Here is a 23,893-nt window from a genome sequence, read left to right as displayed (position 1 = left end):
GAAGGAAGGAAGGAGGGTGGAAAGGAGAGAGGAAAGAAGGAAAGGAAGGACGGAGGAAAGTAGGAAGGAAGGGAGGTAGGAGGGAGGGAGACAGGAAGGAAGGAGGGAAGGAGGGAGGAGAGAAGGAACAGTCAAAACAGACGGGAGGACGACATGAAGGTTAAATGTCGTTACTAATAATCCAAATGGATATGATGAAACAATATAATATAAAACACATGTATAATAAGTACATGTTGTTCTCTGGCTTCCTCTTACAGACCAACAATATTCAGTATCTGTGAATTAATGAGATTATATTGTTATTGTGATATTTTATAGGTAGATTTTGAATACTCATTATACACAGATGCTCCTTCAAGGTTTCAAGGTAGTGAAACAACAAGGACATTATGACGTTCTGGACCTTCACTTGAGGAAATGCTCACAAACTGAATTTTAATTGCTGCTCTATGCTCTATAGGATAAGTGGAATGGAAAATGAATGAATAATATATATGTATGCATGACTGAAGAACAATGATGCATTTTTTAGTTGCATGTTTTAACCAGGCAGGGAGTTCTGGTCCTCTGAAATGAGGCCAACCAGGAAGTAACTTAGAGCTGCATTCTATCAAAAGGCCACCAGGGGGCGACCGTCTCTATACAAGTCAATGGAGAATTCACCAACTTCTCACTTGATTTCTAACCTCAGTAAACGTTTTCAAAATGTGTTTATGGTCTCAATCGCTAGTTTAAAGCCTTCTTCAATGCAGTATGATGTTCATTTGGGACATTTTGGCCTCCCTGATTTTATATGTGACGATAAAGCAGGGTATGCATTAGGGGCGTGGCTACGTCCTGATTGACAGGTTGATTGCCCAATGTCCTCGAGATCCAGCCCTCGCAACCATAGCAACCTCCCCGCTCCGCCCCATGGCCCCGCCTCATGCCCATATAAGTAGAATCCGTGTTTTTATTTTTCCCAGCATGCACCTGAAATTTTCAAGATGGCGCTGCCTAGATTAAAAACTATTGGCTTCCGAGCAGCAGTCCACAAACCAATGGGTGACGTCACGGATGTTACGTCCATTTCTTAAATACAGTCAATGGTATTTACTGAAGGTGTCATGGAAGAGTGGAGACAGTGGAAAGCAGGGCTGCAGGAAGAAGTCTTTATTTCCAGAATAAGTTGACTCGGATGAAAACTCCAGTCCTGCATGTTTTAGATTTCTCTCCTCTCTAACACACCTGATACTAATAACGAGCTCGTTATCATGCAGCTGAAGCTCGTCAGAGGGTTTGATAACGAGGTAATTATATAGAATCAGGTGTTAGAGTGGAGAGATACCTGAAACATGCAGGACAGCAGCTCTACAGGAGCAGCATTAGAGACCAGCGTGCTAACTGAGCTAATAAGTGGAGATGGGGAACAGGTGATTAGACTGGGAGCAAAGCAGGACTAATAAAGCTGATACAGGACAGGTGTGGAGGGAGAACTGGGCTGGTGAGGAGTATAGGAACCACAGAAAACACTCTTCACAAGACAAATATAGACAATTAAAACCAAATGACCAAAGGGAACGAACTGAAGTACAACACTAGAAACCAAGAGGACTAACTTAAAGAGTCAGAAACCAATGAGGTCATGATAGAAGGTTCATTTTTATGAAACTATGATGATTAGTTTTAATAGTATTCAATCCAATCCACTTTATTTATTGAGCACAAGGTTTCCAAAGTGCTGCACAACAAGATAAAAAAGAATAAATAGATAACACACAATAGAAGCACAATAAAAAGATGATGTAGAGGCAATAGAGAGATAAAAGCAATACAATAAAATGAATAAAATTAACTGCCTGCACAAGATAAAAATATGCATGGAAACACATAAAATCAACAAATGTGTTTTGTTGTTTGTAGGGCTGTCGGTGTTAACGTGTTAATAGTAATTAGATTAATGCAATCCATAACGCATTAATTTTTTTTTAATGGCATTTTAATGTTGCAAGCCTTTTTGTCCCTTCTACTCCCCCGTAGACGGCTCCTCTAGCTGTAGCGCTATGCTTTGAAGTGGCCTTCTGCAGTAAACCTACCGCGCTGATGGAAAGTAAGAGAGCTACTGGACTTTTGAACGGCTTGTTTAACTTTAAAACACTTCCAGACGCTTCAGTTGACAAGTCAAAAGTAAAATGCAACCTGTGTCAAACGGAGTTTAACTACCACCGGAGTACGTGGAGTTTGAGTTAGCACCTCCACGCTAAACACCCAGGTGCAGCCAAGCCAGCCTCAGCTCCACCAAAGGACCATTTTGGAGTGTGGGAGTCGCAGCAGAGCCGTGATTGATTCCCAGTTAAGACACTCTGGTAAGAAATGCTTTACATTATGGGCTTAAAACTGCCTTCAAATGGAAAATAACAGGATTTTAAACATGCTATTCAAAACGCCATTAATCATGATTAACTATGGAAATTCTGCGATTAATCTCGATTTGAAAAATTAATCGTTTGACAGCCCTAGTTGTTTGTTCTGTTTAAATAAAATGAAAGAGTAAAGTCTGGATCTGCTCTATAATAAATAAAACTGATTGATTTGAGATGGTTTTAAATCTGCAACATCACCATTAGATGCCTCTAAATCTTGCACACTGGTCCTTTAAGGTAAGTTATGTTGCCTCTCTAAGGATCTCTTCTCATATCTTCTCATATCTACATTAACATTAACTGTAGTAATGATGTGTTTCTGTTCTGCAGCCTTCAGATCTCACTTATGTATTCCAGCGACTGTAACTGCTGTCATTTATTGATCTGCTGATTTAGAAGCAGCTTTCAGACTCCGCAGCGCCTGAGGAAGGGAGGAAGGGAGGAAGGGTCTGTTGCATTATCCATGCGGCCGACTCTACAAACACACATCAGTCAAGGCCGCTTTGCTCGCCAAGGACGAACCGGCCGCCGCTCCGGCAGCCGCTCCGACTAAATGTCAGGCTTTGAAGTTGTGTGTGATTTTTTTTTTTATCCCGTATTAAATACACGATGACCTCAGAGAAGAGGAAACGTCTGCTATAGTTTGTAAAGGACGTATTCTTTATATTTACATCTCCTTCCTGTCGTCCTCCCGGGTCAAATTGACCCCGTCTGTTTTGACTGTTCCTTCTTTCCTCCCTTCCTTTGCTCGTTCCTTCCTTCCTTCCTTCTTTCCTCCTTCCTTCCTTCCTTCCTCATCCCCCTTCTTTCTTTCCCTCTGTCCTTTCCTTCCTCCCTTCCTTCTTTCCTCCCTCCTCTCTTTCTTTCCTCCCCCTACCTTCCTCCCTTCCTCTTTTCCTTTCTCCCTCCCTCCCTCCCTCGTACCTTCCTTACTTTCTTCTTTCCTCCGTCCTTCCTTCCTTTCCTCCCTTCCTTCCTTCCGTCTGTCCTTCCTTCTGTCTGTCCTTCCTCCCTCCCTCCTTCTCTCTTTCTTTCCTTCCTCATCCCCCTTCTTTCCTTCCTTCCTCCCTTCCTCTTTTCCTTTCTCCCTCCCTTCATTCTTTCCTCCGTCCTTCCTTCCCTTCCTCCCTTCCGTCTGTTCTTCCTTCCATCTGTCCTTCATCCCTCCCTCCTTCTCTCTTTCTTTCCTTCCTCATCAACCCTTCAATCCTTCTTTCATTCCCTCTGTCCTTTCCCTTTTACACTTCTTTTTCTTCTTTCTTTACTCCAAATGTTCAACTTCTCAATCACATCCGTACACGTTGGAGCTCAACAACAATCTGAAAACCGCCTCATTTAGTGATGTAATAAGCATGTGATCGGCTATTTTACTTCAATTTGACTTATTTTAGTGATTTCCTGCATTCCCCTCATCGCCCTGCTGATCACACAAATAGATATCTGCTTCTACTGAGCATGTGCAGAGTAATGAAATATACTCCATCTCTTTATAATATCTAATCATGCTGCACACACAGTGTCCGTCACCTCTGGAGCCGACATACAAAACAACCTGAGTGCAGGTAGAAATAACAGCCACATGAATCACTATCCTGCAGACCCCTCCCGACCCCCCGACCCCCCCTCCAGATATCAGCTGGGGATCACTTCCACTGAGATTACTATGCAAATGATTAGGTGGCAGAACACGGCGGGGTCGTGTTATGTGCACGAATGAATCAGTGTAATACATCGCTCCATTAAACAAACACACAAAGAGGGAGAGCGTGCTGGCAGTTCATAGATTGAGAGCATGAGTCAAACCCAGCAGAGGAAATAAAAACCCCACTGCAGAGAGAGAGAGAGAGAGAGAGAGAGAGAGAGAGAGAGAGAGAGAGAGAGAGAGAGAGAGAGAGAGAGAGAGAGAGAGAGAGAGAGAGAGAGAGAGAGAGAGAGAGAGAGAGAGAGAGAGAGAGAGAGAGAGAGAGAGAGAGAGAGAGAGAGAGAGAGAGAGAGAGAGAGAGAGAGAGAGAGAGAGAGATTTAAACTGGCCAGGCAAGTTAAAGGTACATAGTATTACAGCTGATTTCCTGCACACTTTTTTTTTTTTTTTACATACAACTATAGAAATAGAAACACACACACACTAATAATAAAACCAAAGTACAGAAAAATAGAAAGAGAGAATAAAATGCTAGAATAGAGCATAGGGGCTAAATATAAGATTGCAGCATAAAATAATAAATTAGCTTTAAAATCATTAAGGGAAGCAACAGCAGCTACCCAACACTGTTTTAATGCTTATGAACAAATACATAAAGAAGTCAGTATTGTGTTAATATAAACTTTAACCAATGTGAATCTGTCCTTTAACCCTTAAACAGGCAACGTGCACCAGGAGATACAGACTCTTTAACCCTCCCGTTGTCCTCGAGTCAAGGAAGGAAGAGAGAGAGAAGGATGGAAAGGAGGAAGAAGGAAGGAAAGGAGGAACAAGGAAGGAAAGGAGGAACAAGGAAGGAAAGGAGAAACAAGGAAGGAAAGGAGGAACAAGGAAGGGAGGAAGAAGGAAGGAAGGGAGGAAAGAAGGAAGTAAAGGAGGGAGGGAGGAAAGAAGGACAGAGGAAAGAAGGAAGGGAGGAAGGAAAAAAAGGAAGGAGGGAAAGAAAGAAGGAGGGAGGAAGGAAGGAAGGAAGGACGGACGGACGGACGGACAGACAGGAGGGAGGAAGGAAGAAAGGAGGGAAAGAAAGAAGGAGGGAGGAAGGAAGGAAGGAAGGACGGAGGAGATACAACTCATGCAAATCCAAAATATTCAAAATATTTAAAATATATATATTTATGGAAATGTTTTACTTCGATCTCATTTTCCACTGCTGCCTGTTTAAGGGTTAATAGAGAATAATTCAGTTAAATGTGACAAATCATATTAGTGATACATGAACACCCAAAATCTGAAAGCAGAAATGATCGAAAGTGATTTATAAATTCAGATATAATGAATATAGGACTGGTATTCTGCACACGCTGCTATTCTAGGTTTCAAATGCAGGCAAAGGTTCGTATTTGACCTTTGACATTTTGGCTTTGTACATGACCGCAGCACAGATCATGCCAACTGCTGCTAGAAGACATCCAACGATGAAGACCAGGTTCAGGTTCAGGTTCAGGTTGGTCTGGTCTAGAAGAAAGAGACACAATTTGAATTCTAGGCAGACAAACAAGGCAGGTGTACTCTTCCTGTTTCATGTACTCATACCTTTGCTCTCTGCTGCTCTCCTGAGGCGCAGTGGACCCTGGGAAACGAAGTGGTTTGCACTCTGGATGATAGCCTCTCTCTTACTATGGTGATGGTGGTGACCGCCCGACCGTGTGGAGTTGATGCATCCCTGTGAGCACCTGGTGTTGGGGTTCCCTGCTTCACACATCAGGACTGAGCAGCTGATGTACACCTGGAATATATGTATGTTATTTTTAAACAACCAACCTGCCTGTACTCAAGAAAAATGTTTTCTAGTAGGAACAGACATGACCATGAAACAAGACAGAACAAATGAAAAAAAACTTATGTATAGAGGCATTTTTCAGTGGAATAAGTTAATAAGCTATACTTTATTATTCAAGCTGCAAGTAAAAGGTTATTCTTGGGTCGAGGCCAGCAAAATATTTAATATGTGGCATTGTTTTGTTTGCATTTGTTCTCTTGTAATTGTAATTGGTTGTGTTTATTTTCAAATGGACCCCAGGAAGAGTAGCCGTTGCCTGGGTAACAACTAATGGGGATCCACATAAACTAAACTAACCCTGAGTATAAAAGGGGCATGATGTCATTATATCAGCAGATAAGACTAATGTTTCTCCAAGTGAATAAATACCAGAACTATTTGCAGTCAGACTCCACATATGAAGACAAACCTCTGCCCCACTTTGCTTCTGCATGTCAGTTGGTGCTTTTCTACCAAATCTTCAATTTCATTAGTGTTTGTGGTATGTGTTCATTTTTAAAAACTGGTCAGATGAAAAAGGAAATGATTTGTAATTATTGCTTCTTTGCAAAAAGTTGGATGAGAAGAGTCACTCTCATATCTAGCATAAACCCGCCCCTGCTGCTGTAGAGGTATAAATACATTCAGCACACACTACTACTACTACAGTCTACAGTTAGCCAGTTAGCTGAGTTAGCCACTGAGCTAGCTGCTGAGTTAGCCGCCGAGTTAGCCGCTGAGCTAGCTGCTGAGTTAGCCGCCAAGTTAGCAGCCGAGCTAGCGACTGAGTTAGCAGCAGAAAGCTCTCAGACGTAGCGTCCATGTTTCTGGTAGAGGTGGTGACTTTGATTGACAGGTGACACTTGATAGGGGGCGGGGTTTCAGCAGACTCGGCGGCCACACCCACAGCGTTTGGTAGCAGAGAAAAAGGCTGATTTTTACACAACTTTGAAGCCTAATTTCATATATTTGGCGATTTTTTTTAATCATTCAAATTTGGCAGGGTGGTTAACAACACACTTTTCTGTGGTATGTCAAACTCAGAACACATATTTATTCTTACTTTACACCGACATTAACACCAGAAACAGCTAGTTTATCTCTCTCTAAAGGTACCAAATCCACCAACCTCAAAAGCTCACGAGTTAACACCCTTTATCTTCCTTGTTTCTGCACAAAAAACAACATTTAAATATGTAAAATTCTAGGAGATTAGAGCGCCCGGCTGACAGATAGTCCTGCACTTAATCCCTTGTAACACTGTCATTTGTCATTTTTACACTTTGGTTTTTGTATGGATTAAAATGCAACATGTCCATCAATGTTAATTTGTGAGTTCTGCAGCATTGCAGATTGCTAGGCTGAGTGTTTCCTGCTGTTTCCAGCCTTTATGTGAAGCTAGGCTAACTGGCTGCTGGCTCATCTAACTCAGCAAAAGAGAAAATAAGCATATGTCCCAAACTATCACTTCTAAGCCTTTAGAAAACAATGAAACATTTCAGTTATTTCCTCCAGTCTGACTAAATACTTCATTCATTACCTGGTCATGCAGTCCAATGAACTTGAAGGCCTCCATGCTGAACTTGAATTGTGTCTGATGGTCAGGAGAATAGATTTCAACAGTCTCGTCCACTTCACACCTGGTCAAAGCAACAAAAAGAGACATGAAACATTGTCTCTGTGACTCTGTGTTTACCAATGTGTGTGTGTGTGTTTGTGTGTTTTCCTATTTACAGTTAACACTTTAAATGATGAAGGCACTCCAAAAAGTCTTCCACAGAAATCAAAATAGTAAATGTGGAGGTGGAGGAGTTTAGATACCAAGTCTGGATCAAACGCAGGCAAAAAAAGAGGTGATGAGGTATATCAGCCTTTATCAGTAGCGTCTATGTTTGTGGCTATACACAGCACCAATGACGAACTTTGATATCAAAACTATCTTGTTTACTGTATAAGTGCTTATTACTGTGAACAATTCAGAAACTACAAATCCTGAAAGCCCACAGACATTTCATCAATGCATGGGTGATATGTAGGACCGAAAATGAACAAAAAGGAGTTAGGAAGAAGAGAAAAGGATCTAGTCGTATTCCTTTAACAACTACTGAAACTGGACGATCTAGAGGAGTGATTGAAGACAAAAGGATCTGTGAATAAAAGTTTTTGTTCCAGATTTAGATTGGATAGGTAATGAAAATGGAGCTTTGATTGAAACCTTTTTGATGTTTTTTTTGTGTGGGACAGGAAGAGAAAAACAACAAATGACAAATAAATTCCTCCTACTCTATTCTATATAGACTATTAGTTTATGAGCTGGATCAGATATACAGAGTTTGGCACTAATGGATGCATATGCAGATTTTGTTTTGTTTGGATTTCTGTATTGTGTTGTATGCTGTGTGTTTGTATTTGCTGTATTTTCATTGTGGGAGGTTTATGTTAGTGTTTGATGTATTGTGCTGTTAGATGAGGGGGATGGGGTGTTAACAAGCTGGGATGTTTGGTTTGTTGTTGGTTAATGTGGCTCAATAATTCAATGAGAGATGGGTCATGTAAAGGACCAGAAAATAAACATATTAAACGATTAACCCAGCGTTGACGAAGCGTAAAGAGAAGCTGTGTAATTTGCTTACAGGATGAGAAAAAGAAAGATGATTAAAACGTGTTCATGTCACATAGTTAGACCTCTAAGGTAGAAGGAGATAACACACTAGTGGAAGATAGATCAGCACTTAATTTCCATCTGGGTGGAAAGATGGAGCCAATCTGAGGGTGAGAGGTGGTGTAAAGTACACCCAGGTTACCATTTATACAGACAACCACTCACGCTCACATTTGTATGGTAATTTAAAGTCATTGCTTCACTAATGGCGCTTTTCCACTACACAGTTCCAGCACGACTCGGCTTGCCTCGGATCGCTTTTTTTTTGCGTTTCCACTAGGGATAGTACCTGGTACCTGCTACTTTTTAGTACCTGCTCTGCTGAGGTTCCAAGCGAGCTGAGCCGATACTAAAATGTGATGTCGACAGACTGCCGGCCGCTGATTGGTCAGAAGAGTTGTCGCTGAAAGAGTCATGATCCGCCCCACACAAGAATCAAACCCATCATTTTTAAATACCACCAACAGCGTTACGGCGATACGGCTCAATTTAGTTGCTTTGTGTGTGACAGAAAGCCAAATACAGCAGCAAGTACACCATCGCCTCCATGTCCTCCATTGTTTATGTGTTTGTGTCGTGTATAAAACGAAGTCACAGCAGTTTCGCGGAGCCGTGCTATGACCATGTTGAGTAGGTAGGCTACTTCTTTGTAATAGAAAAGGTTCCTGGAACCGAGCCGAGTCGAGTCGTGCTGGAACTGTGTAGTGGAAAAGAGCCATAAAACTGCTTGTCTTTAGACTGTGTGATGAAACCAGAGCTCCCAGAATAAACCTACACATACTGGACACAATGAGAATATACTGTAAGTAAAGACGCAACAAGTTGACTTTATCATTTTAATATGTAATTGTGCCATTTTGTGGAATGTGCTCTTTGCTATTGTTAAGAAGTTTACTGTTTCTTTCTTGCTTTTGTCCACATCAGGATAAAATAGATGGGATATGTGGTTGTATGACCACTGCTTTGACTCTGTAGGTCTGTTTGTTCTGAGGAATGCTCCACACATTACTACATTAAGGGGTCTGATGGTTACCAGGTTTCTGATGCCTATGCCGTAATAAGGTAAAGGCTTGAAGTCTTGGAAAGAGTAAGATGTGATAAAATTTCAGTAGATCATTTATAGCTTAAGACCCCACTTTCTAATGTCTGGGGGGTATTTGACACTTGTGTGACATGAGTTCTGAGTAATAAAAATGCATAGATGCAAATTAATTTCTTTGTAGCTATTTGCCATTGGCTTTAGTGTTATAGGTTGACATGGCTGATCTATCACAGATGATTACAGTACAAACTTATCATAAAGAGCCTGTAATTTCCCCCCACCACCACTAGAGGGTGTTTTCTCATGCTTACCCATTTTCAATGATGGGGTAGGTTGGCCGGTAGTTGGGGTTGTCATATGGTGCAGCCCAGCAGGACTCCACAAACAGCTCAGTGTTGATGACTGAAGAGGAGGCCTCGATCGCCAAGTAGATCTTGCTCCCTACATCATACTCCAGAGGGTATGAGTTTGGATCCATCATGGTTTTGAAATGATTGGTATGGAAGAACTCAAACTGGTAGGTGAATGTGCCGAAGCCCTTCTCCCACACTGTGACGTTCTTTCTGTGTGCAGTGAAGCCCAGTGTCACATTTCCCCGTTTGGGGTACTGGCAGTAGAACTCCACTTCCAGCAGGTGTTTCCTGGTGATCAGGTCACTGTGGTCGTCAACCGTGGTGATTTCATTCTTGAAAATGAGGTTGTCATCATCTTCCTGCAGAGTGAAAGGTTATTTATTCAGTCCTCAAAGCAGCACCAGTAATTACAAACAGCAGGTAATGAAACCGAGGACTTGTCTTTACCTCGAGCTGAGTGCCGCAGGCGTTGAGGGGGATGACAGCGATGACGTGTGTGCTGTTTGAGTGGCGTTCGAGGCTGCAGGCGGCGTTGGTGGGATCACTGAGCTGCAGGTGATCCTCATGGAGTCCAGACAGGGATGATTTCTCAATCTCTACTGTCATTGTGGACTCACCGCAGATCACATTGGATTTAACTAGAGCAAGGGAAATATTCTTTAAACCATTTTTTCCACCCAGTCATTTAAAAGTTAAAGTGAGCTCAGTGATACTGAGTTAGTCATATCAACTGGATATCTGACACATTTACAGTCTTTTAAGCATCAAAGTCCCTCTTTGTGTTTCCTGTTGAGCTGTGGTGGAAGTATAGTAACAAAAAGACTTTGGCACTAAAAAGACTAACGTTGAAAGATGTCTACTTGATTTGACTCATTTGGATGCCGAAGCTTCCTATTAGCTTCAGATCAACTTCTAAGTATGTTTTTGCAATGGAGACACTATAAATCATATAGCCTAGTGCATCAAGCACAAGATTTTCAATCCTCTGAGTCTAGTGTTTTTCTCAATGCAGCTTAAAGTAGTATGGAAGAAAATTAACATAAACACTCAGTTATTAATTCAGTGTATTCATTATGTATGTTTTCTTTATGCCTTCTGTTGCTATACCTTAGAGGCTGTGTCACCATGTGCTGTTATGGCTTCCTTTGAGACGATACTGTTGACCATTGCATTGACGGTAATATCACCATATACTGTGACAATATATGTTCAACCACATCAGTGTTTTGCATATTATTTCATGGGTGTTGAGTGTAACTGACCTTGCTCCTTCTTAACGTCGACCACAACACACCTCATCTCAGACTGAATTACAAAAAGCCTGCAAAACATGTAAAACAGTTCTAACACAGTGTTACACACATACTAATACAAGTATAAAAACAGTGAATCCAAGGCTCACCATGTTAATGATTCAACAGCAAAGCAGACTGCATAATGCTCTCCCAAGTCCTCTGGAGCCGGCGTCCACCTAATGACGAACTCGTCATGTGTGCTCCTGTCCTTGCTGATTCCCAGTGGCCCACTCATGATGATGTCATCTCGTCTGTATGAAAACAAATCAAAGAAACCACAGATTTCCTCGTGATATAGATTTTATCTCTTCAGTTGACAAGAATGTTTTGGGTCTCACTTACGTGGAATTTGTAGCTCGTGCTTTCACTCTGATCTCCACTTCTTTGTTGACCTCTGCATGGATGTGATCTCCATGTTGGGGTGTTGGATTCACAAACATTGGCAAATACTCTCCTTCCTGACATGAGAGAACAGGTGGGTCCACTGGAGATCAAAACAGATTAATTTAAATTGTTCTGAATACCTATAAGAAATCTGAGCTTCATGTTCAAAGGCACTATGCCCAAGCGTAGGCATCCAGTGATGTCACAGGAAGCGTCTTTCATTAGCTGTCAAAGGCAAAGACACTGAGGTCATGTTCACTGTATTTGTTCCCAGAATTTGTTTGTTTTGGATGCTTTTAAAGGCGAACTCCACTTCTTTTCCCCAATTTCACACATCAAAGTAAAAGAAAAGGACTCTCAACGAGGAGTAAAACCTGACTTACACACAACAGAGAACTGCAATGGTAGTTTGCTCAGGGGAGGAGTGGTGGCATACAGTGGGGTGGTTGGGGTGGTGGTTTGCCTGTTTCTCCCCACAGTCAGTGGAGACTTGGAGGAAAATGATCCGTCTGAGTAAGCCAGTGTGATGTTGGATCGTGGGAAGTCTTCCACCACCAACTCAAATCCATAAACTCTGGGGTTGGTGTTGGCGAAGCGGTAGTTTAATGTGCACGAGTCCTAAAAATGTGAACATTTACCTGTTTACTGAGGCAAACTTCCAGTCTGTTGCTGAACAATGTACAATAAATGTTTTAACTAACCTCATCTAAGAGGAAGCCTGAAGGTTGGCTGCATGCGCTGCACTCTGAATCTACCGTATTTCCATATCTGCATCTAACTGTGTCACCATCAGGATCAAAGGCAATCAGCCTGTATGACCGTGCGCAGTTCTCAGGAACTCTTGAATAAGCACATTAACACAAGTTAGAGACAAATTATTCATTTTAAACCAAATGATCAAATCAGCCAAATTATAAATCTGCACGTCTATATAGCTAGAAACAGTGAAATACAATGTGCATAATGAGAAAAACAGTACAAAGCAACATGCTGGTAGTGATCGGTGCAGAATCAGACAAATCACTTTTACTGAAATTAATTATAAAAAGAGAAGAACATTACTGTAGTTTACGTTTTGGTTGATTGGCTTGATGGAAAAAAAAATCTTCCAGGTAAAGAAATTGTAAAAATTTTGTGAAGACTGGCTTTTCCCAACAGACAAATGTTTTTTTTGTTTTTTCCACCACCTTACGGTGGTTAAAATAAGTGGACACTCTTAACATTCAATCAATAGATTAATTGAAATCCATTCTTTTTTTATGGCATATTAGGGTTTTATAGCTTATTCTGATGGCATGTGTTTTTTGTTGGCAGACACCAGTAACTATGATGCTTTCAGCCCATTCTCTTGAGTGTTTTTGGGCTTGCATGGCCTTTTGCTACCAGAGTCTTTTTCTGTATAACCACTGGGGGCGCCAAAAAGGGAGTTTCTGATGATTAGATGATACTGTTTCACTCTAACTGCAAGAAACTCACCGTAGGAAAGGCAGGATGGCAACATCTGGTGATCTGTTCGGCTCTCTGGTGTCAGATCTTGTTCCCAAATCCACATGAGTCAATAGTCTCCAATTATCATTAACATTTTGTGTTGGGATCCAACAGCAGCCATCTACCCTGGTAGGTGTACAAACAACACCCTTAAAGTAATGCATCTAATAACCACCAGCTTTATGAAAAACAAAATATATAATTATGTGCAACTAGAGGAGTGTTAGCATGAATAAAATATATAAAAAGCGTACCTCATTTCGAAAGGTTTGTCACTGGGAACATGTTTTGTCAAAACTGTTTCAGTTTCACACCGTTGGTTATGGTGGTAATATTGTGGTGCATTCGTGCTCCTGTCTAGTACGCCTGTCTGGTACTTCACATCGTAGCCACAGTCACCGCTGTAACAGCTCCAGTAGTGGTAGTTCTGACAGCCGTCAAAAGTGTCCCTGTTGTGAAAGTTTACCTGTGGAAAAAGATCAAAATAAACAAACACGCACTCAGAGATGTTGTCTCTGCTGGAGCTCAGGATATTATATATATTTTTATAAATTAAATTTTTGTGTAGTGATAAGTGATATATACACTGTATATGACAACGTTCTGTCACATAATCAAGGGAAACATGAAGTAATGTTGCCTATTATTATTAAAAGTTTCTCACCTTAAATGTTCCATCAGGGTTTCTTCCTTTGTAGGTGAAGGTCGTGGTTCCCCCGAAGTAATGAGACGCAGACACCAGCGAGACCAGCAGCAGCTGAAGAAGGAGCACCTGTGTGGAAGCCATGATGCTCCAAACTCACCTCTGTCTCCAGATTCTCTGCCTCTGACATCAACCTGCAGCATCTTTATATACAGGTAAGGGTGTCTGCATAGGACAGGGATGGTCCTGCCAAATGTCCTGCATGTACCCTGCGTTTCAGAGCAACAGACCAGCTGTAAAACCGGTTTCCGTCAACAAATGGACCGGACTTTATTCAACTGTGTTAAACTTCAACATTTTGTATGATAGCTACATAACTTATTAACTTCTCTCTGCTCTTGTTCCTGCTCCATGGATGACAGTTTTAAAATGTTTATTAATTTTGCAAGCCTTGTGATGCTCAGACGTTGTGCTAAAGTCCAGACCAGCTTGCCCCCAGACTCACCATGATATTCAAAATCTCTCGCCCAGTCTGTGGTTCCCTCATGCCTAAAGAAGTCCACCATGGTCCTTGTCCCAATAATCTCTAGACCCCCCTACCTCAATGATTACCACCCTGTAGACCTGACCTCCCTCATTATGAAGTGCTTTGAGAAACTGAGATGATCCGAAGAGAGAGGAAACGACATCAGATTACCAAACACTGATTAGAGTTCAGCTTTTAGTTTCCCCCTCAGGTTGGTCTCAACTTCTTACTCTGATAACTAATATTTTACTGATCTGGTGTGCTGCCAATTCAAAAAGAGGAAGGTAGATAAAGGGTTAGGGTTAGTTGATGATTTAGTGACTGTGAAAACTGACAAGGAAGTTCATAAGAAATGAGTGATTTATTGAGGTTTGGGGAGAGTAATGAAGGATGTTTTTCGTGATTAAGGCATGTCTTTATATCTATTCTTACAGAGCAGCTACACACTAAATCATTTATGTTTCAACTGTACATATGATCACATAAGTTTATGATGTTTGTCAATGTTAAATATGGTCAAAGGTCTAAAACCGTCAACGTATGTAAATATACTTCCTGTGAGACTAAGCTCAGGTTTCAGCTGCCCTGATAACTTTGTTTTCTTACTTTGCTGAGGAGATGATATCAGCACGTTGCCGAGGTTACTGACGTTCACTCTCATGAAAAACTAAAGACTTTATATTCTGCACATTCATATTCTGGAGCTCTACTGGAACAACTGTGGATATATTGGCTGTTGGATATATTTGAACTTAAGGATTGTGATGCGATAACATTAACTCCACATTTGTTGTTTTGCTTCAGTCGGCTGCAGGAAAGCTAATAAACTACTTTGTCAGAGTAGCTGAAGGACTCATTTATTGAATATTGTATTTATTGCAGGATTGATCTATTAGCAGTTCCTGTTTATACTGTGACACTGAAGAAGACTAAACCTGATGATAAGAAGGCAACATATGCAGTAATGTGTTGACTTTAAAACTCATGTATGGAGGTTTACTTGTGATCAGGATATCTGAGATATGTATAGCCCCAAAACATATAAAACACATTTGACAATTTGCATACATCGAGTGCAAAGAGTGTCTGTCTGAGGGAAAATTGCGAGACAGACCGTTATATTGCGAGACAAACGATGAGTTCTTCAAAAGGATGGGCCTTCAAAATAAGAGTTTGATACTTCCTTTTTGCAGTTATGTAGTTAGTTATGAAAATGTTAGGATGAAGACTACTGGGGCAACCATCCATCAGCCTTCTACTGCTTTTGAAATAAACACTTTTACATTAATTATTTTCAAATGTTATAGGAAATACATCAGATGGATAGAATCCAGTTCTTGTTCTGTATAAAAATTACTTCTTAAATGAAAAATTCAGGGTTATTTCAAACTCATACTGCTGTTTTGCCTTTTTCATTATTATATACAGAACCTCACCTCAGGAAGAATGAAGAAGGAAAGCAATGGCAGTGACCAAACACTCTTTTAATGTATATGAACAAGTCAGTATCGTTTTAAGACAAACTTTAACAAATGTGACCTGATGGTATCAGGTCACAGGAAAACCCAAAACCTGAAAGCAGAAATGATTGAAAGTGATTTTTAAATCCAGATATAATGAATATAGGACTGGTATTCTGCACACGCTTCTGTTCTAGCTTTCAAATGCAGGCAAAGGTTCGTATTTGTCCTTTGACATTTTGGCTTTGTACATGACCGCAGCACTGATCATGCCAACTGCTGCTAGAAGACATCCAGCGATGAAGACCAGGTTCAGGTTCAGATTCAGGTTGGTCTGGTCTGTAGGAAAAAGAAACAATTTGAATTCTAGGCAGACAAACAAGGCAGGTGTACTCTTCCTGTTTCATGTACTCATACCTGTGCCCTCTGCTGATCTCCTGAGGCGCAGTGGACCCTGGGAAATAAAGTGGTTTGCACTCTGGATGACAGCCTCTCTCTTGCGATGGTGATGGTGGTGATCGCCCGACCGTGTGGAGTTGATGCATCCCTGTGAGCACCTGGTGTTGGGGTTCCCTGCTTCACACATCATGACTGAGCAGCTAATGTACACCTGAGTATAAAAGGACATGATGTCATTATCTCAGCAGATAGACTGATGTTTCTCCAAGTGAACAAATACCAGTTAACACATTTCATCTCACTTGTTCTGCACAAAAACCAACATGGAGTAATGTAAAGTTCAGTAGATCAAAGCACCCAGCTAACAAACACTAATACTAATTAAAGCTGCAAGCAGCGGTGAACGGGCCCTCGCCCCCCTATGCATGTCGGTTTACAGATACAATAGGGCTTCGCGCTGGTCAGCGTTCGGGCTCTAATAATCCCCTCAAAAACTCTAACTGTAGTTTTAATACTTCTGTGTTTGAATGGATTAAAAAACAACATGTCCATCAATGTTAATTTACGAGTTTTAGAGATTTACTGTGGTACTGATCCTCTCATCTAACTCAGCAAAAGAGGAAATAAGCACAGGACCCAAACTATCACTTCTAAGCCTTTAGAAAACAATAAAATGTATCACAGTCATTTCTTCCAGTCTGACTAAATACTTGTCACCTGGTCATGCAGTCCGATGAACTTGAAGGCCTCCATGCTGAACTTGAATTGTGTCTGATGGTCAGGAGAATAGATTTCAACAGTCTCGTCCACTTCACACCTGGTCAAAGCAACAAAAAGAGACATGAAACATTGTCTCTGTGACTCCAAGCCTTATGATAGATGCTAATATATGGACAGAATATTAGTATGCTATTGGTGGTGTTTACCAACGTGTGTGTGTTTGTGTGTTTTTTACTTTTTAAAGTTAACACTTGAAAGGATGAAGGCACTCCAAAAAGTCTTCGAAAGACTTCCAAAAAGTAAATGTGAAGGTGGAGGAGTTTAAATACCAAGTCTGAATCAAACACAGACAAAAAAAGGGGTCGACGAAATCTAGCAAAAGCCAAAATTGAGATATCAGATGATATATATCGGCAATTTGTCAGTTTCATGTTAATATGTGGCGATATGCCCCCTAGGTGCCGTTTTGGGTATACAGCAGAGATAAACAACAAGAGAACTGTTGAGTATCTATTTGCTAACGGCTGTAGTGATATAGATTGAGATGGCTGACCTATCACAGATGATTTCTTTCTTACTTCAGAAACTATAATAGATTAGGTTTGTTCTTTACTTGTTGAGATGAGCAGATGTCACGTTGTATGACAATTTCCACGACAGTACAAACTTATCATAAAGAGCCTGTAATGTCCCCCCACCACCACTAGAGGGTGTTTTCTCATGCTTACCCATTTTCAATGATGGGGTAGGTTGGCTGGTAGTTGGAGTTGTCATATGGTGCAGCCCAGCAGGACTCTACAAACAGCTCAGTGTTGTTGACTGAAGAGGAGGCCTCCATCTCCATGTAGATCCTGCTCCCTATATCATACTCCAGAGGGTATGAGTTTTGATCCATCATGGTTTGGAAATTATTGGCTTCGAAGAACTCAAACTGGTAGGTGAATGTGCCGAAACCCTTCTCCCACACTGTGACATTTGTCCTGTGTGCAGTGAAGCCCAGTGCCACATTTCCCCGTTTGGGGTACTGGCAGTAGAACTCCACTTCCAGCAGGTGTTTCCTGGTGATCAGGTCGCTGTGGTCGTCAACCATGATGATTTCATTCTTGAAAATGAGGTTGTCATCATCCTCCTGCAGAGTGAAAGGTTATTTATTCAGTCCTCAAAGCAGCATCAGTAATTACAAACAGCAGGTAATGAAACCGTGGATGCGTCTTTACCTCGAGCTGAGTGCCGCAGGCGTTGAGGGGGATGACAGCGATGACGTGTGTGCTGTTTGAGTGGCGTTCGAGGCTGCAGGCGGCGTTGGTGGGATCACTGAGCTGCAGGTTATCCTCATGGAGTCCAGACAGGGATGATTTCTCAATCTCTACTGTCATTGTGGACTCACCGCAGATCACATTGGATTTAACTAGAGCAAAGGAAATATTCTTTAAACCATTTTTTCCACCCAGTCGTTTAAAAGTTGATGTGAGCTCAGTGATACTGAGTTAGTCATATCAACTGGATATCTATGGAGTTAGATTTGTGTCTTTATTACACGCGAGAAAATAAATCATCTGAGAGGGAAAATAAACGTTTGTGAGAAAAAGTTATCACATTGATAGCAAAAAAGCATGTCATGAGAGAAAAAATGTATATTTGAGAGAAAAAATGTTCATACCGATAGCAGAAAATAATAATATACTAAGACTAAAAAAAGTTTTGAGAGAAAGTTTTTGTTTGTTTTTTTTTTCTGAGAAAAAAAATCTCTCTCAAAATACTTTTTTAAATTCTTAAATATATATATTTTTTGCTATCAGTGTGAAAACATTTTCTCTTAAAAAAAAGTATTTCTCTCAAGACATTTTTCTTTTCTCTCTCGATGCAATTTCTTTGCTCTCCTGCCAGGATTTTGCTCTCGCTGCGAAAATAATGTCATGGGCGGGGCCACGTTCCTATTGGCCAGTCAGGTGAGAATCGTCTTGGGAGTCAAACTGAATCATTACACCATTGACGATTCACTGGCACAGATGCGCTGCCTTAGTAGAGCGCATAGACTCCGATGTTTGGGTAAGATGATTACACACACAACTTGATGGGTAGCTAGCCGAGCAAGTTGGTAATCAAAATCATTCCCATCATAGGAATGAGAGTCTAGCCCTAACAGGTAGAGAAACAGATCAGAGGTATTAAAAGGTGTTTAACTGGTTAGTAATGTGGAAATCAGCTCAGCTAACATCACTGAAGATTAAACATTAAATAGACTATCCTAAATATAACCTAGTTTGCTGTTACTGATGTGTTTGTCAGATTGTCATGGACAAAGAATAGCACTCATATTCATGAATGTGTATTATATTATTAGCATGCTAATCGCTAATTAGCCATCATGCTAGGTAAACTTGCAGACTCACCTGGTTTACACTTTTTAAATCAAATACCAAATGAATATGTTGATTTAGATAGTTTCACTCCTTATTTAGTGAGTAGTGAGTTAGTTTCTACATTTGCACTTGCTAGCCTCAAAGCACCTGAAGAGTAACTGCATGTTCATCATATAGGCCTACAACCTAGCATGATGGCTAATTAGCGATTAGCTTTACTAGCGATTAGCATGCTAATAATATAATACACATTCATTAATATGAGTGCTATTCTACATGTAAGCTAGTTTGCCATTACTGATGTGTTTTTGTCAGGTTATCATGGACAAAGAATAGCACTCATATTCATGAATGTGTATTATATTATTAGCATGCTAATCGCTAGTAAAGCTAGTCGCTAATTAGCCATCATGCTAGGTTTTATATGATGAACAAGCTGAACAAGCAATTACTCTTTAGGTGGTTTGAGGCTAGCAAGTGCAAATGTAGAAACTTACCAAGTTTACCAAGCTTTACTAGTACTACTAACACATCAGTAATGGAAAACTAGCTTACATTTAGGATAGCCTATTTAATGTTTAATCTTCAGTGATGTTAGCTGAGCTGATCTCCACATTACTAACCATTTAAACATCCTTTAATACCCCTGATCTGTTACTCTCATAACCTGTTAAGGCTAAACACTCATTCCTATGATGGGAATGATTTTGATTACCAACTTGCTCAGCTAGCTACCCATCGAGTTGTGTGACTGGCCAATAGGAACGTGGCCCCACCCATGACATTATTTTCACAGTGGAAAAAAAAGTTTTTCCCTCCTTTAAGACGACGCTGTTGACCATCGTACAGTATGACAGTAACCTCTCCATATATTGTAACAATATACACAATATATGTTTAACCACATCAGTGTTTTGCATGTTACTTCATGAGTGTTGCTGACCTTGCTCCTTCTTAACGTCGACCACAACACATCTCATCTCAGACTGATAGATGCGGGACCTGAAAAGCATCGGTGAATATTGATTAAACCGTTTAACTGGGAGGACTAATGTATGTCACTAATTCAATTATACTGATTTTTCATTGCAGATTGTTTTTAATTGCAGACTTACACAGTGTATATTTAAGGTAACTTCAGTAAGATTCTAACATTCATATATTGTATAAAGATATAGTGGATGGAATGAATTTGAATCTTATTAATAAACTAAACCAATGACCGCATGGGATGGTAATAGTGATTGTGATAGTTTAAAACAGCTAAAACACAGTGTTACACACATACTAATACAAGCATAAAACCAATGAACCCAAGGCTCACTCTGTTAATGATTCAACAGCAAAGCAGACTGCATAATGCTCTCCCAAGTCCTCTGGAGCAGGTGTCCACCTAATGACGAACTGATCATGTGTGATCCTGTGCTTGCTGATTCCCAGTGGCCCACTCATGATGATGTCATCTAGTCTGTATGAAAACAAATCAAAGAAACCACAGGTTTCCTCGTGATATTGATGTTATCTCTTCAATTGACAGGAATGGTTCTCACTTACGTGGAGTATGTAGCTCGTGCTTTCACTCTGATCTCCACTTCTTTGTTGACCTCTGCATGGATGTGATCTCCATGTTGGGGTGTTGGATTCACAAACATTGGCAAATACTCTCCTTCCTGACATGAGGGAGCAGGTGGGTCCACTGGAGATCAAAAACAGATCAATTGAAACTGTGCAACATGTTCTGAAATACTGGAATACCATAATTAACTGAAATCTTAAAACGAACATTCAATGATTTAGTTGCAGGAGCCTGTTTTCGATCAGAAAGAAGAGTGTTTGGATTTTCTAAGATTATTTCTCGTTCTCCTGAATTGACTTTGATCCTTTTTCCAGCTTGGTGAAACTTTCTAGTCCAGGTGAGACTTGTACTTCTGACTTCACTGTTTCTAAAATCCTTGCTATGGCTCTGTGTAAATATCACATATTAAGACGTTGCCAGAGTGTCTCAACGAGGAGTAAAACCTGACTTACCCAGAACAGAGAACTGCAAAGGTAGTTTGCTGAGGGAATCAGAGATGTGCAGTGGTCCTTTAGCATTGTGTAGTGGGGTTATTGGTATTGTGGGAGCATTGGTTGTATTCTGCTTCCTCCGGCTAAATGTGGTAGGTGGAGACATGGTGGTCCATGGATTTGGGTTGGGGGCTCGTCTGTTTCTCCCCACAGTCAGTGGAGACTTGGAGGAAAATGATCCGTCTGAGTAAGCCAGCGTGATGTTGTATCGTGGGAAATCTTCCACCATCAACTCAAATCCATAAACTTTAGGGCCAGCATCAGCGAAGCGGTAGTTTAATGTGCACGACTCCTAGAAATGTGAACATTTACCTGTTTAATGAGGCAAACTTCCAGTCTGTTCTACAATTAATTATGATATAGATTTTTTAACTAACCTCATCTAAGAGGAAGCCTGAATGTTGGTTGCATATGCTGCACTCTGAATCTTCAGTATTTCCATATCTGCATCTAACTGTGTCTCCATCAGGATCAAAGGCCATCAGCCTGTATGACCGCGAGCAGTTCTGAGGAACTCTTGAATAAGCACATTAACACAAGTTAGAGACAAATTATTAATTTTAAACCAAAGGATCAAATCATCCAAGTTTAGCATTTTCCAGATTATTCTGATGGCATGTGTTTTTGTTTGCAGACACCAGAAACGGTTTGGGTGAAAATGTGTGATGGCTATGATGCTTTCAGCCTGCTCACTTCAGTGTTTATAGGCTTGCATGGCCTTTTGCCACCAGAGTGTCTGGGCGTGCCAAGGAAGTTCAAATTCCCCACACAGTTTCTGATGATTAGATGATACTGTTTCACTCTAAATGCAAGAAACTCACCGTAGAAAAGACAGATTGGCAACATCTGGTGATCTGTTCGGCTCTCCAGTGTCAGATCTTGTTCCCAGATCCACATGAGCCAGTAGTCTCAAACTTATAAGATTATGTGCTGGGATCCAACAGCAGAAAGATTCCCTGGTAGGTTTACAAACAACACTTTTAAAGTACTTCATCTAATAACCATTACTTATGATTACTTACTTTATGATAACCAGAGCCACGAAATATATCATATGTGATATATTATGTGCAACTGGAAGAGTTTCAGCAGCAATAAAATACATAAGAAGCCTACCCCATATTGAAAGGTTTGTCATCAGGAAGATGTTTTGTCAACACGTTTTCAGTTTCACACCATTCAGGGACACCGGGTAGTGTGTTCGTGCTCCTGTCAATTACGCCTGTCCGATGCTGCACAGTATCACAGTTGCTCCTGTAACACTTCCAGTCAATGGAGTACTGACAGTCATATATAGTGTCCCGGTAGCGAAACTCCAGCTGTAGGAAGGGATCAATGTAAGACAAATATTATTCAAAGATGACTGTACTTGTGTTGTGTTTTGTAAACACAGCCATTATAATGTTAAGGAAGCTTTCACACTTTATAGTTTGGTGCATTTTTATTTGATTTGGTCCGCTTCCACATTGCACCAAACCTGCTGAACAATGTCATGCCCTCCAACTGATCACTCGTCTATTGGACTGAATCGAGAAGGGAAGTCTGCCCCCTTCCACCTTCTTCTTCACCTGAGTGAAACATACAATGGAGCAACACCACATTGATGCATTTGGCTTTTCTACTACAGTGTTCCTAGTAAGTGCATTTGTTTCACCAAAAGACGTCCAATATGAGCAGAAGACTAGGCGGGGAGCTGTTAAGCATTTCGTTCTTAAAATGAGACGAGTTTGACAATAGTAATAGTGATAAGTGATTCAATATATGAAAAAGTTCTGTCATATAATCAAGGAAAATATGATGTAATGTTGCCTATTATTAAAAGTTAAATTTCTCACCGCAATTGTTCCATTAGGGTGTCTTCCTTTGTAGGAGAAAGCTGCAGTTGCCCCCATGTAAGCTGATTCAGACGGCAGTGAGAACAGCAGCAGCTGAAGAAGGAGCACCTGTGTGGAAGCCATGATGGTCCAAACTCACCTCTGCCTCCAGATTCTCTGCCTCTCACAGCCACCTGCAGCATCTTTATATACAGGTAAGGGTGTCTGCATAGGACAGGGATGGTCCTGCCAAATGTCCTGCATGTACCCTGCATTTCAGAACAATAGACCAGCTGTAAAATGGGTTGGAACCAACAGACCTGAGCATATCCAGCTGTTTAAACATCAAACATGTTGTATAATAGTTACATAACTTAACTTCTCTCATAAATTGCTGATAAAAAGGGGATGTACTGTCCTTAACTTGTCTGTTATTGTGTGGCACATTTATACATAGTTCCTGCTCCATGGATGACAGCTTTAAAATGTTTATTACTTTGCAAGCCTTGTGATGCTCAGACGTTATGCTAAGGTCCAGACCAGCTTGCCCCCAGACTCACCATGATATTCAAAATCCCTCGCCCAGTCTGTGGTTCCCTCAAGCCTAAAGAAGTCCACCATGAATTAAATAGACCTTCCTACCTCAATGATTACCACCCTGTAGCCCTGACCTCCCTCATTATGAAGTGCTTTGAGAAACTGAGATGATCCAAAGAGAGAGGAAACCACGTCAGATTACCAAACACTGATTAGAGTTCAGCTTTTAAGACAGTTTCCCCCTCAGGTTGGTCTCATAGGTCAGGGATCT

General features: G+C 40.8%; 1 protein-coding gene across 1 annotated transcript; it reads right to left on the bottom strand.

Moving 5' to 3' along the window:
* Window positions 1-15,915: 15,915 nt before the first annotated feature.
* On the bottom strand, window positions 15,916-23,229 carry LOC128369193 (CUB and zona pellucida-like domain-containing protein 1). Its single transcript, XM_053330230.1, has 12 exons — window positions 23,107-23,229; window positions 22,388-22,590; window positions 21,649-21,787; window positions 21,233-21,563; window positions 20,759-20,900; window positions 20,529-20,672; window positions 20,148-20,206; window positions 18,059-18,249; window positions 17,570-17,970; window positions 16,839-16,938; window positions 16,140-16,332; window positions 15,916-16,061 (listed from the first exon to the last, which is right to left on the bottom strand). The coding sequence occupies exons 1-12, from the start codon at window positions 23,227-23,229 to the stop codon at window positions 15,916-15,918; spliced, it is 2,172 nt and encodes a 723-aa protein (XP_053186205.1).
* Between the last annotated feature and the right edge of the window lie 664 nt (window positions 23,230-23,893).

Source organism: Scomber japonicus, chromosome 1, assembly GCF_027409825.1.
Source record: "Scomber japonicus isolate fScoJap1 chromosome 1, fScoJap1.pri, whole genome shotgun sequence".
Classification (NCBI taxonomy): domain Eukaryota; kingdom Metazoa; phylum Chordata; class Actinopteri; order Scombriformes; family Scombridae; genus Scomber; species Scomber japonicus.
The sequence above is the reverse complement of the archived record's forward strand: the minus strand, read 5'-3'. Positions and strand labels throughout refer to the sequence as shown.

Coding starts and splice junctions, on each gene's coding strand:
- LOC128369193 (XM_053330230.1), bottom strand. CDS start 23,229: ATGGCTTCCACACAGGTGCTCCTTCTTCAGCTGCTGCTGTTCTCACTG. Junction 16,939..17,569: donor TACCCCATCATTGAAAATGG/GTAAGCATGAGA, acceptor TGCTTTGACCAG/GTGTGAAGTGGACGAGACTG. Junction 16,062..16,139: donor GAGATCAGCAGAGGGCACAG/GTATGAGTACAT, acceptor TTTTTCCTACAG/ACCAGACCAACCTGAATCTG.